This window comes from Lissotriton vulgaris, chromosome 3_1 (genome assembly GCF_964263255.1).
Source record: "Lissotriton vulgaris chromosome 3_1, aLisVul1.2, whole genome shotgun sequence".
Classification (NCBI taxonomy): domain Eukaryota; kingdom Metazoa; phylum Chordata; class Amphibia; order Caudata; family Salamandridae; genus Lissotriton; species Lissotriton vulgaris.
Genome location: NC_141689.1, coordinates 2,015,664,799 through 2,015,678,344, shown reverse-complemented (window position 1 = coordinate 2,015,678,344; position 13,546 = coordinate 2,015,664,799). Strand labels below are relative to the sequence as shown.

At 40.3% G+C, this 13,546-nt stretch overlaps 1 protein-coding gene across 8 annotated transcripts in view; it reads left to right on the top strand.

Annotated features, from left to right (window-relative positions):
* ACSL1 (acyl-CoA synthetase long chain family member 1) overlaps positions 1-13,546 on the top strand; it is a 408,120-nt gene that overhangs the window by 301,110 nt on the left and 93,464 nt on the right. For 6 of the 8 annotated variants that reach the window (XM_086962488.1, XM_086962493.1, XM_086962487.1 and 3 more), the window contains exons 10-12: positions 2,446-2,519; positions 9,248-9,325; positions 11,223-11,357. In XM_086962488.1, coding sequence (XP_086818614.1) covers positions 2,446-2,519; positions 9,248-9,325; positions 11,223-11,357 — 287 coding nt within the window. Of the gene's footprint in view, positions 1-2,445; positions 2,520-9,106; positions 9,185-9,247; positions 9,326-11,222; positions 11,358-13,546 lie in introns of all 8 variants that reach the window. The other 2 variants (XM_086962494.1, XM_086962495.1) reach the window with 1 other exon arrangement.

Here is a 13,546-nt window from a genome sequence, read left to right as displayed (position 1 = left end):
AACCCTAATATCCTTGCCGTTTGACCGGGCCTGTCACAGAATGAGCCCAAAGGCTGACTAAAGAGAACATCTTTACAAGGTCTCTTTTCATTACCAGCTTTACCAGAGTGTTGTGACTCAACAGTATTCTGTTTCTCCTGGTTTTAAGTGTTAGGTCAACTGAGCATGCACCAAACTCAGCTGATGTGCCCACATTTACTTCATGTAACAGACCCTCAATACCATCTGATTCCCATTCGGGAGATCGGGTAGGAACTGGAATGTTGTCGTCCCTAGACTGTAGATCATGTTGCTGGAAAATCCCATAACATTTGCTCCTGTATAGTTTGGGTTACTTTGTGAGTTCTGTAGTTTGAGAACTGGGGCTTTTAGATCTGTGTTTTTTTGAGTTGAAGGCAGTATTTCTGTCTTGAAGGCTTCTTGCTGCTGTTACTTAGCAGAAAGGTGGTAATCTACACTGATAATAGCACATCAGTCGTCCTTATCATCCGGAGGCCTGTTTACGCCTCATTTGTACATTGGCATAGTTTTGGACTTCTGTCCAGAGTCATTTAGCTATCTTCCACATGTCTTGTCGTTTTCAGAACATCCAAATGAACTTACTCCTGAGGGCTGTGGGTCTCATTGTTGAGAAAGTGTAGACTCTTCTTTTTGTTCTATAGGGAAGTATGGAGGAGTGGTTGTTTGGCTCCTGGCAGAAACAATATTCTGTTTGTTAGCTTCTGGTGGAGAGGGTTTGGGGTTTCTACCAGGGACTCAATGATACTGTATGCCTATACATTTCTCCGGTCTCTTCATTTTCGTTATGGTGCCACCATTCTGGCAGTTTGGGCTGGACTGTTTCAATGAGGCACAGGGTCAAGACTGATTTGCATTTGGCCATGTCTGAACTGGGGTGGTGTGGAGTGCAAAAAAACGATGGATTTAGGCCCACATCTCTGTACTGGGATGAATGTATGACATTGTTCTGCATTCTGTCCATCCACTGTTTTTACCATTCTGAATGACCCACTTACAAAGCTTTAACCTGTAGAAGAGCATCTTTCGTCTCTGTAAAATTCCTACCACTGTCCACTCTGAATATTTTGCCAAGTTTGGTCACTTGGTTCCTCAAGTTAACTTAGGGACACATTGCCTCCCTAAACATATTGACATTCTTTAGGTGGCCAGGAGAGCAGTGACTGGATGATTGCATTAGAAAAAGTGGCCAGAGTTTTATAATTCTTCTTTGCATATAAATGCAAACCCTCTTTACAGTAAATTGTCTTTTGCCCATCTGGTATTCTTGTAAAATAATACCTGGCATTCCTCATTGCTACAGACGCTTAAAAGGAAGTTATAGATGTTCTTTTCAGAACTGTGGGTGTTATTTTGATGGGTTCAGTCTCTCCAATTTCACAATCCTAGTCCTATGTTGGTAAACGTTGTATGCTGTGATTTGACACTTAATACTTGTAAGTCTGGTCTCCATTAATGTACTTGTCATGCAAGAGCATTTCATATTGACACATCAGGTGTAAATTGTGCTCCTCTTTCGAACTATGTCCAGTCATAATGGTTACAGGAACTCCTCCCTCATGTTTGCTGAATATCCTATCTGATTCAACTCTGAAATATTTAATCTGCTTCTCCCCATGTCCTGGTTTAGATACAAGACCAGCTTGAAGAGACGATCTAGATTTTACAAAGTCGGTTTCACCCTTGTGCAGGCTTATGGATCCATACAGTGATCATACCTCCGGAACAGGGTCTCCAAAGTTCCACTTTTGCCCTGTATGGTCCTCTGTGTTAAGGAACGATCAACTGTTGTGGGACGTATGTCATGTGACACAAGATGCTCGTCCATATAGTTGAAGCAAAGGCAAAAATCTGTGTGGGTGTATTTTATATTGTTGACACACCATCTGCTGGTTGTCATCTATAACGTTTCTAAGTTGGCTGTTCTTTAGGCTATTTTTGTAGACTGTGACGTTTTGCTGTTGACTCTAGATTCAATATATTATTTTACTAGGCAGCTCTCTCCCGAACATTTTTGTTCTTTTGTGCTACTCCTAACTTTTCTTTACCAGATGAATGCCATGACAGTAGAAATGCTGTGATCCTGCCCAGCTTTAACCCTCCTCTGACATAGCTTTTAGTAGTTAGTAATACACATGCCATCAAACATTGCTTTATGCCGATCTATACCATACCATTTCCAGTAACATTTTGGCAACTTATCTGCCACACATTCACAGCAATTCTGCCCTTTGGTTTGATCCTCTTAACTTCAGTATCTGTCGTGAACTGCACAACCCCATTAAACCATTATCATTCTCACACTGTTTTAAGTTGCTTTACTGTATTCTATTTCTCTCTCGGCTTCGTCAAACATGTATGTACAGTTGTCAAATGTGACTCCTTTTTAATGCTCATCTTCTATCTTGTATGGTTTTATCAATTTAGGAAACCCTAAAGGAGCAATGCTAACGCACAAAAATATTTTGAGCGATTTTTCTGCGTTCATGAAAATGACTGAGGTAATTATGAAGTTGAAATCGTCATTTTATTGGTTTTTCATAATATTTTGATGAATTAATGTGTGATGGCATAAGTGGGTGTAGAATGAACGTGAAAGGTGCTGATCTACAGTGACGCTGTGCTTTTATAGCTTAGTGCTATTTTATGTGCGGGTTGTAGGAGTTCCTTTTGCCAAGATGGAGCCAAGTACTTTATTTTAAAAGGTTGTGCATTTTGGAAGAAAAATGCAATCTGAATTGATGCCGTGAACGTCAACAGTCTCGCTACATGTTGTATTTTGAATTCCGATCCTGAGCATCTAAACTGTATCTCAGTTGTGATTGAATATGCACTTGCACTAAAACAGCAAATTACAAACGTACTTTAAAATTATACAACTATCCCCTGCAGCCAACTACTGATCACCCCTCTGCTGAAACAATCATTTTCTGAACCATAAAAATAGGCTACTCAGTTTGGCCATTGCTCAATTAAAAAGCAACATCTAACACCTGGGCAGCTACGAAAACTTGTAGATGACTCTAGCAAACCTACCCAGCTTTACTGGTAGAAAGATATCTTCACTCCTTTGCCTACTTAATCTACTTAGAGAATTCACAATAAAATATCCACACTGCCTATTACGAGGCTTCAGAATGTTCCACATGCTTTCCAGAACAAGTCAGTGGCATCATTTCTTTATAGCTAGTTGCACCACACTACCTGCAAAGAGATTACTCTCTGAACTCAACAGTTGCAGTCTCGCACTGTATTCAGACTTGGAAATATTCAGAATTTGACTAGGCTTTTCATTGCTCCGCTGAAGGCACCCAATTCATTGAGTATCTGTGAAACACCCCATCTGCCGTTATTGGCACGGCCAATTTTGGCAATGGCAGGATGACTGAAGACATGATCTTGGGAAGCTCCCAAACTCCGTAGCCACTGTTTGCATTAGGTAGTAATTCTCTGTCCAGCACACTACAAACACTTGAACTAAACTAGTATTGCCAAACGGTCTGTGCGCCTGTCCACAACAAAACCATGCAGTAATTGACCCAAGTTAGATCAGCAGAATGCATTCCTCTCAGGCCTGCCAAAGAAACTAGTCCTCTTTTTGATTTAAAAACCTCTTTAAAACCGCATCTCAAAAAATTTGATCCCAGTTTGTGCTTGTTCTGAAACAGGCTTCTGATCAATGACCAGATCATGTCCTAAAAAGCAACCTCACACATATTGACAGATAAACTAAAATAAATAAAAAAGAACAATCTTCCCCTATTTACCAAACTTCTAGATTTTGTAAATCCTCAATCGTTCACTTACTTGGCTAAAATGCTTACCATGAACTTAACACTACAAAAGCAGACATCTATTGGTTTAAGAATGACTCAAACTCCTATTCCTAATCCAGTAGCTAGAATCTAAAATGTAAGAAATATAATGTGTATATATAGAAATGCTGTAATTTGAGAGCACATCTTCTATTCCTTTGGACGACTCTAAATGTGAATAGATAAACTTGTGTTAAAATGCAACATTGTGTTCCATTGTGATTGACCCCGGGCAAAATGGAAACAGTTGGTGACATTACTTCATTGGGGCTTAATAAATAAATGACGAAAGTAACCTGTTTTACTTAATTTAAATTGCTTCTATGCAGATAGCAAAATATAATAATCTGCTACTGGATTTTTCTTTCTATTAACAGTTAAGTTTAGAAAGTGTTTAGTGCTTCCAATTAAACCCTAATTCTGAAAGGATTTGTATTTTTTATTTAGGGATGCTAAGACTGCATAAGAGAAGGTAACCCTACTTTCTTTGAAAGGCTGCAGAATCTGTAACTTGGCTGCCCCATGCCTCCAAAAAGCTGTCTTCCAAATGCAAAGGTTATATAAAAATGCAGACCCCTCAGTACCTGCGCTTCACCCATTTGTCAGGTTTTTGAGAGTAGCATCCTCCAACCTATATTAACAATCTTTTACATCAGCTGATGGTAGAAATTCCGTTTTGATAATTGCTTACCTGTTAGTGGAAATTGGTGGTGGCAAATAGTTGCTTATATTATGTGACCTCTCTATCAGTTCTGGTCACTGGAAACAACACTTTTTAATCCACATGCTACCTTGTACATGGTGACCTCTGGCATTTCTAATACCATGTCTAATCTTCTGAAGATGCTACCCATGGACTTTGACAAGCATAGCAATGGTGATATTTCTCTTAAGCAGCAGGAAAGGAAACTATTAGTGATCATTGGTTGCCGAGCTAACTGTCCTCTCCCTGCAGTCGTGGTGTTTGTGATTAGTTTTTATCAGATGAATGTAGCTGTTCTGAAGACCAGGTTTATAACAAAAAATGACATGTTCCCATTGTCTTCCAGAGGGATAGATGTCTCCTCCCCACTGCTCCACTTGTTTGACCCTTCATTTTACCTTCAGTGCAGTTGTTGGTGACAATGACCAGGAAGTGTTTTGATGTGGGCTTTTTCGAAGGTTTCTGAACTTCCAGAAGTTGAACTGCCTCTTTAGTGAGTTTATAGTTCGTGTCTCTGATAACCTGGTGACATTTGATTAAATGCAGTATATCAAGTTATACTTTGAGATAATATACCCATATTGTCACAGTAACTCTGTGTACTCCTGGTGATTGTGATCTGATGAGTACTAAAAGCTTTTGATATTTCTGAACAGACGTTACCAAATAACCACCCCTACAGTATAGACTGTGCGCTTGGACCCTTGGATAGGCAGTTCCAGGGATTGAAAGGTAGAACCTCTGTCAAGTCACCCTTTGGTTTGAAAGTCTTCTCATAATCGCAATGTATGTTTGGTTGCCTATTTGGAATGCAAGAGTCCCAAAAAATGACTTTCAAAACACGCACTGGGTACACTTTAAGTAGGATGGATTCTGCCAAATTGGAACAATGCTGTCACAGTGAATTTCGATTTAGCAAGATTGTGAACATTTTCAGTTTACTCCATAAATGAGAAATTCTGACTTTTCCAGCATTTATCTGCATGGCCGTTAAAGTAGGTCTATTAAAGAGACCTGTAGAGCTGCGACTTAAGCTTACATAATGTATTTGGCAGGGGAAAAGCGCTCCTCTTCCCTATAATTTGCTCATGAGACAGCGCAATGAGGGCGGCCTAGCATTACCGGACTTTCAGTCCTATTACCAAGCAGCACTAATACGGGTATTCGCGGAATGGTCCCTGGGGGCGTCAGAGAAGCATTGGCTTTATATAGACAGACCGTTAACAGGGTGCACCATATGGGATCTCCTACGGAAACCAAACAGGACAGACCACTCCGTGCCTACATTAGCCCGCCTACATCCACCACACTTAAGGTTTGGGATATCCTCACTAAAAGTCTGCACCTTACGACCCTCCCCTCTTCTCACATGCCTATACATTTTAACACTGCATTCCCCCTGTGCTACAAGAGGGTCCCTTTGAGTCCTGGAGGGAGGGTGGTTGCCACAGGATCTCTCACTTGTGTGACAGAGGAGAACTTCTCACTTTTCAGGAATGTAAGAAGCAATTTGCATTGCCTACCAAAGAAGAATACCACTACTTGCACCTGAAACACTGGGTGCAGCAGCCCCTGGTGCAGCTGGCCGCCACCCCAGAGTTTCCCCTATCGAGACGTTTGCTCAGTCTGGGTCCTCTTCCAAAGGTTGTATCTTCTACTTATATGCTCACATACAAGCGATGAGTCCCAGATCGACCCCGCGTTTCAACCGCTTTTGGGACGCACTCGTGGCTATCCCCTTAGAAGATCAGCACTGGGACCATTTATGTAGGGACATAGTGAAATTCAACCGCTCAATGTACCTCAGCGGACTATCAAATTATGTACGATTGGTATCTGTACCCTCAAACTTCACACAATCTTCCCCAGTTCGTTGGACAGGTGCTGGAGGTGTTGTGGGATGTTAGGTGATTTCAGACCTATTTGGTGGGACTGCCCCTCCATACAACCTTTCTGGAAGGAAATGTTGTCCCACATTAAGCTTATTCTAGGCCAAACCTAGGATGACAAATCCGTGATGTGGCTATGTTTTGGGAGCAGCCAAAATGGCAGTTGCCGCTGCATGGGAAAAACAATAGGACCCATCCCTAACCCAATGGCATGCGAGACTGTGGAGGGCTCTGGCGTTGGAGTGCATGGCTGATTTAGTTGATGACACCACGAAAAGCTTTGATTACATTTGGTCTCCGCTGGTAAGCTACTTATCGGAGGGGCTTCCTTTGTCGGCATGCAGCCCACGGCTTAGGGTCCTCAACCTGTTCCTTATCTAATGACATCACAGCAACGGGAACACTGAACAGTGCGTTGAGCACCTGAGTAGAGGCCCCAGTAACCCACTCCTCAAGCTCACTTTATTCTAATTTGCACCATGACATCATAGTAATGTTAGTTTTTTGGTATATTTAAGTTTCCTTTCTAGGTTACTCTCTTGGGAGGGTAGATCGATGCTCAGAAACATGGGCCTGAAAGCAACATGTTATGATGATGCTGTTTTCTGTATCACAGTTCATTCGCCAAGGATCTTGTGGAAAAGCTATAACCTTCATGAGCGAACTGTACATCTGGGCTAAATGTTTTTGACTTATGTTGCCTATGTAATGCTTTTTGTAGCCCTCTCCGAAGAAAATTTCAATAAACAGATTTTGAAATAAAACCGTGACCTGTAATTTACACCAGGATCTCTGTATTAATCGGAGACGTTCACAGATGTGCAGTCATACTTTAATCCAGGGGTCTCCAAACCGGTCCTGGAGGGCCGGATCCATGCCAGATTTTTTGGATATCCCATTGAGATGCATGTAGTTATTTTAAAAATCTGGCATGGATCCGGCCCTCCAGGACCGGTTTGGAGACCCCTTAATCCATGGAACCTCCAACCATCCTGAATTCTCACACCTTTTTCTTTATTAAAATAGCCTTTCCATGAAGTTACACTTTCTTTTTTAAATAATTCATCCCTGCCCTGGATACTGGACCTTCTGGAGCTACATTACTTGTGAAGTAGATTTGGGCAGTAAAGGTGTGCAAAGAATTTCAACACTCATGGTCCATTGAGATTTTCAGATTACTATGAACTCATTATTACACAGTCAGCTTGGCCCGCACTCTGTCAAGCATTATAACCTTCTTTTCATGATGGGAACAGTGGTGTCCGTGTTATCAGATATTTGTGCAGGGAATTCTAATAGGACATAATTACATGATCGCTTTTTATAATCCTCCATGTCTTCTGATTTTTTTGATTGTTTATCCCCCTTGTCTCCCTCAAATCTCCTAGTCCATTATGTTAAGTCTCTGCCTGTTCATTAACTGCTAAATGGGATGACCAGGAAAAGACTTTAATAAAACCATCCTACTTCAGGTATGAGCAAATCGATGCACAGACTGCACAGAAAAAACAGCCTCACTCTCCTACAAGCAGCAGAGACCCACTTAATCAGCGAATTAATATTGCTTGTGTATAGAATTAAATAGTAATGTTGTTTAACAATTTTTACATGAGACAATCCTCTATTTCTATCAAGGATGGTACAAATATATCATTTTGTTTTTGGGTTGACTGTTACGGATGTCCGCTTAACAGTTGTTTTTGTTTGATGTGCAGTTAATTGAATGAGTGCATTTTTCAAGTTATGTATAGTGTTGATAACTTTGATTCACCCACTATTTTTCCTTTTGTGCGGTTTTCTGGTGTTTTGTAAGTGTCTTTGGCATTAGGAAATTCATCTAAGAACAGAGTCCACTTCTACAAGTACTTGGCGTCCTACAGTCCTGGCTAATTTTCCAGTTACATTTTCAAGCTCAGCCTTAAAAAAAAAAAAAAAAAATTGATTCCCTTCGCCAACTCCTGACTAACTTTCTCTGTCTCCGTCTGTGACTCTGGTTCTCCTGCCTTTACCTCTGAAATTGTCTATCCATGAAAACTGTTGACCTTCCCATTTCGGTGACAATACCTCCGCTTTGGTAGTGGGTTGGCTTTTGGTTATTTCTGCCTGTCTTCTCCAACAGATTTCTGTCTAGCTCTTTTATACCAATGAGATGAAGGGCCTCCTGGTGGGTTGTAGTAGTTTGCCTTCTATGCTTGCTTAAGAAATGAATGTGGTGGGCTTGTCAACTAACTCCTGGATGCTAATTCAGACTTAAATTGGGTTTGTGCCTATTGATTTTTATAATTATTTCAATGTTTGTAAGGTGTTAAACTGCCTACAACTTGTAGTACCTTACATGATTGAATACTTAATTAAACCTGTATTATGATGTTGTTGTCTGCTAATCAGATTACATGCTTTGCTTTATTTAATGTCAACTTTCCCACCTCTCCAGTCGGCATTTCAGATTGATACTCATTCTAGGGTCTTTAAAAACCTAGAAGCTCTAAAAGAGGTTACACACCTCCCAAATTGCATTTTCTTTACTTCTATTTTTTAATGTCAAATGTTGGAGAGGTATGAAGGTAGACTTCTAAATTTGAGTTTTTAATAAACTGTTGCAATCATAATCTTTAGGTCTTTGACCTTGTTTTCTTTTTCCCTCTGCATCCTCCACCACTCATCCATTTCCTTCTCTGCAGGATGTAGTTTTCCCAGGAGTAGAAGATGTACTGATCTCTTTTCTGCCCCTGGCCCATATGTTTGAGAGAGTTGTAGAGGTAGGCGTTTGCTCTGTATTTATGCCCAAATTTCACGTTCTGAGTTTTTCTTGTTTCTTACAGAAGTCATATCTAATGAGCCACATCGATACACACATTTCCTATTTGCCTCTTGCACACATGTTTGAACGGCTTGTACAGGTAAGATGTTTTAGAGAACTAAAAAGACTTGTTCCTCAAAGTACATGGGTGTGTGCCACCCACTTCTAAAGGCTATTTTAATGTTTTGTCCTGTGGCGTTTCCATGTACTTAGAGCTGCAGCTTCCCTGTGCAGAGTGCAGCTTCCCCGTGCATAGAAGTGATGTTGAGGGGAACCTTTTTAAGAGTTGCAGACACCTGAGCAGAAGACAATGATTGCCACCCCTCTGGCTTTTCAGCTTTCCCTTGCTTGCTTTGTCTAACGTCCTCCAGCTTTTCTGTGCTACAATCTCCTGTACTATAGACAATAAACTGTTTCCTGTGTCTGCTTCTGTCAGATTGTCTGTGTATTCTGTTACTCGCCTGTCGCTTTACTCAACCGCGTGTTAATATGTTCTGTTGTGTTCATTACAATATCCATTCACTACTTTTTTAAACGTGTTCTCTCTAAAGAATGAACACAAATTAACAACCTTCCTATATAGTGTAATTAATATCTAGCAAAAGCACATTTTTGCAAGTAACAAAGCTAGAAGAAAAGGGGTAATGCAGATTTTTGCCGCAAGGAGGCCAATACTGTAGTAGTGGAGTAGCTTGAAACTGCACCATTGAAACATTTATTTATGCTGGTGGCACCTACTTTTAGGACAGCAAAAAAAAGAAAATGTATCTGAGTATGCAGTGACCGTTAAGATACGGTGAGCAGAGTTCTGATATCAAAGAATTAGGATCTATAGGTGTGATGTACTTTTATTCTTAATTAATATGAAAGATTTTTTCCTGTATTTACCGCACTTGTAACAAACTTTTGTGTACACGAAGGTAGATATTTTTCAGAGCTCAACCTTTCTGTTGAACAGAAGGCCTTCTCCAACTCAAATTTCCAATCCTCTAGTTAGTTTCTAAACAGGAATTCACCTATATCTAATGACTGGGACAAACCTCTCTGCTTATCTTCACCATTTCTCTTGTGATAATTGGCACTTCCTATGCGAAGTAAACCAATCTCGATCCTTCTAATTCGGCTCAGGTCCATGTTAGCTGAACCTTACAAAGAGCAGCTTCAAATCTATAATTCTATAGATCAACTATGGTATTTTACAAAGCAAACCCCGTTTTACTAAAATCCTTACCATCTAAAATGTATAATTACACTTTTTTTTTTCTGGAGACAGCCAAACAATAGTGCAGCATTTCATTTACTATTTTCAATAAACACTCACAAGCAATTTTTTTCATACTAACTGTGCTAAGCTTAAACCTGCATATAACATACAGGCTGTATGAAGGAACCCCATGTGCATTTCCTACGCATGCCTTTACTCCTCAGTCACTAGCCCTACTGCTACGTTACCACGCAAGTTGTTACAATTACTTGCCTTAGGGGAACGCTGGACTTTGGAATAGTATAAATTACTATTCCAACTCCAGTCAGTATACCAGTAGGGAAGGTGTTAGGCATAAAATCCAACACAAGTCCATAGGCGAACCCCTAAGCAAATTGTTGTAACGACTTGTGTGGTAAAGGAACACATGGTAATGTCAGTCTGAGTAGTGACTGCAGAGTAAAGGCAGGTCATGGTTCTGCCTGCGGGGTAAAGAATGTTTCCCTACATGAAAAATGCTTCGCTGGTAATGTATCATGGCTTAAGTCACCAGAACCCTCCCCCACCCCTCCACCTGATGCCATAATTGAACCATAATGAGCTGCTGATGTTTACACCGTATAAATGAGATTTAACAGCTAGCTTTTCCTATGGCATAGTTGTAATGATTTTGAAATCCTTCATTAAATATAGGTATGCATGTTTTCCAGTGACTTTTAAACTTGTATGTTTAAGTTTTCAAAAGCACATTTTGATTGTCATTAAGCACTGCTGTTTTTGCTCTCTTAAATAGGCAATAATTCTGGGCCATGGTGCTCGGATAGGATTTTTCCAAGGTGATATCCGCTTGCTTATGGATGATCTGAAGACTTTACAACCTACTATATTTCCAGTGGTACCAAGATTGTTAAACAGGATGTTTGACAAAGTAAGCTGCACAGAAGTGTATGTGTTTTAAGAACAGTTTTATGTGAAAGCTAGAAAGTATTTATTTGTAGAGTTGTATATAACGCCAACTTGACCCGAAGGCATCAGAGCGCTTCATAATGTTTGCATAGCAATAATTATGTATTTTACAGATTGAGGTAGAAATAGAGGCAAAATTGGCAGTACGTGAGCGAAACATATGGCGGTGTTATTTGTAGCTAGCACCATTTTTCAAGTTAGAAACACCATCTATATATAGATGTTGTTTTTACAGCTTATATTAGCAGTGCTTGTTATGGCAGGCATAAAGAGATAGTGACAGTGCGTAGACTAAATATATGAACATTGTAATCAGTAGCGGATACATTTGTGGTAGAAATGGGTGTGTGTGTGTGTATATATTTTGTTTAGCAGCGCATAGTTACATTTGCACAGGGTTACACGGGGAATAAGTAGACCTACATAGAGCCAAAGACAATTGGCTGCTGTGTGCAGTTGAATAGATGGCTACACTCTTGAGGAAGAACCAGCCTATAGAGGTAAATATTGTTTTACCAATGCATAGTAGCAGAACATATTGTGGTAGGCATACAGACACAATGCAGTGTATAGGCAAGATATATTAAGGCATTAGGATTAATACTGATACATTTTTTAGGTAGGTACAGCATGTATGTGTGTATGTATGTGGTATGTATGTATATGTGTGTGTGTATGTGTGTATGTATGTGTGTATGTATGTGTGTATATGTTTTAGCAGCGCTTAGTTACATTTTCACAGGGTTATATGGGAATGAGTGAACGTACATAAAGCCAAATAACAGTGGACAAAGGCGTGCAGTCAAGTGGATGGGCAGTTTCGTCAGAACCAGAAAAGGTAGCCCTTCAGTTCAGTGCATGCATGAACAATATTGCTCAATGAATTACCCAGAATTTTTTTTAAACAACTGACAAAACAGAGGTGTTATTTGGCAGCAAAAACACCCTCTGGAACAATGCCTGGTGGCCACAAACCCTAGGATCCCTGCCAACTCTGGTTCAGATGGGGAGAAATTTGGGTGTTATGTTCGACAACAAATTTACCTTTGTCGACCATTCTAATTGGGTAACGTCCTCTTGGTTTGTCATACCTCTTACTTTTTAGGAAAGCAGTTATCTCAGCACTTGTTATCTCGAAGATTAACTATTGTACTGCCTTACTGGTAGGAGCCCAATCGCAAGTCCTGAAAACTTCAGACTGTCCAAAATGCAGCTTTCAGAGTTTTGTTGAATATTTTGTTCAGTGTCCAAATCAGAGCACTTCACTAGCTCCCTATTAGGGTACATGTGCAATTCAAAGCTCTCTGTTAGGTCCACAAGGGACTACACTGCAAGGGTTCTTGCTTTCCTCAAGATTCTTTTAAATCGCACTCTCATCAGAACTTTATGGTCCAGTACATCCAAAAGATTACAAGTGCTAAGAAGTAAAGTACATTGGGGTGGTCAAACTTTTTTCCTACTCCGGTTCTAAATGGTGCAATGAACTGCCTGACCATCTGAGATCCCAACTTTTTAAATTCAGAAAGTATTTAAAAATGTGGTTCTTTAAAATATAGGTCCGACTTTAGGGATGTTTAGACTTATCATATCCTTGTATACAAAAAATCCTCGACACACCATCACCAAGACGCCATTTGGTATTGACGCGCTTTACAAAACCCATATAACGCATAGTATGGGCGAGAAAGCTAAAGGTGGGCCACTTAGTGGCAGGGGTAGAGTGGGCCATAAAAGTTTTCCATGGGGATAATGGATTTAGATATTTGTTGAGGAGAAGGAGTTTCAATTTTGCCTTGAAGTGAGGGATGGGGGGATTGATTCTCGTGCAAGTGTTAAGGCATCGCATTCCAGATTCTGGGGGCATTTTCAGAAAGGGGCGGGCTCAGGATTTTTTCTTTCTTGAATTTTAGCGGGATCTGGAAAAGGGTGTTTGCACTTCAAAGCGGTCTCTTTTCTCCAGCTTTTGATAGTGTGAGAGGCAGATTGGTTTATCTGTGTGTAGAGCTTTGGAGTTATTTATGCAAGCAGTGTTATCTTGTGTTGTCTCAGCTGCCACTTCGGTGTTCAACTGCACTAAAAGCGTCTCATGTGGAGGATCATTTTCGGAGCTCAATGTGCACCCATTTTTTTTGGTTGCTACAAAGCTCCGTC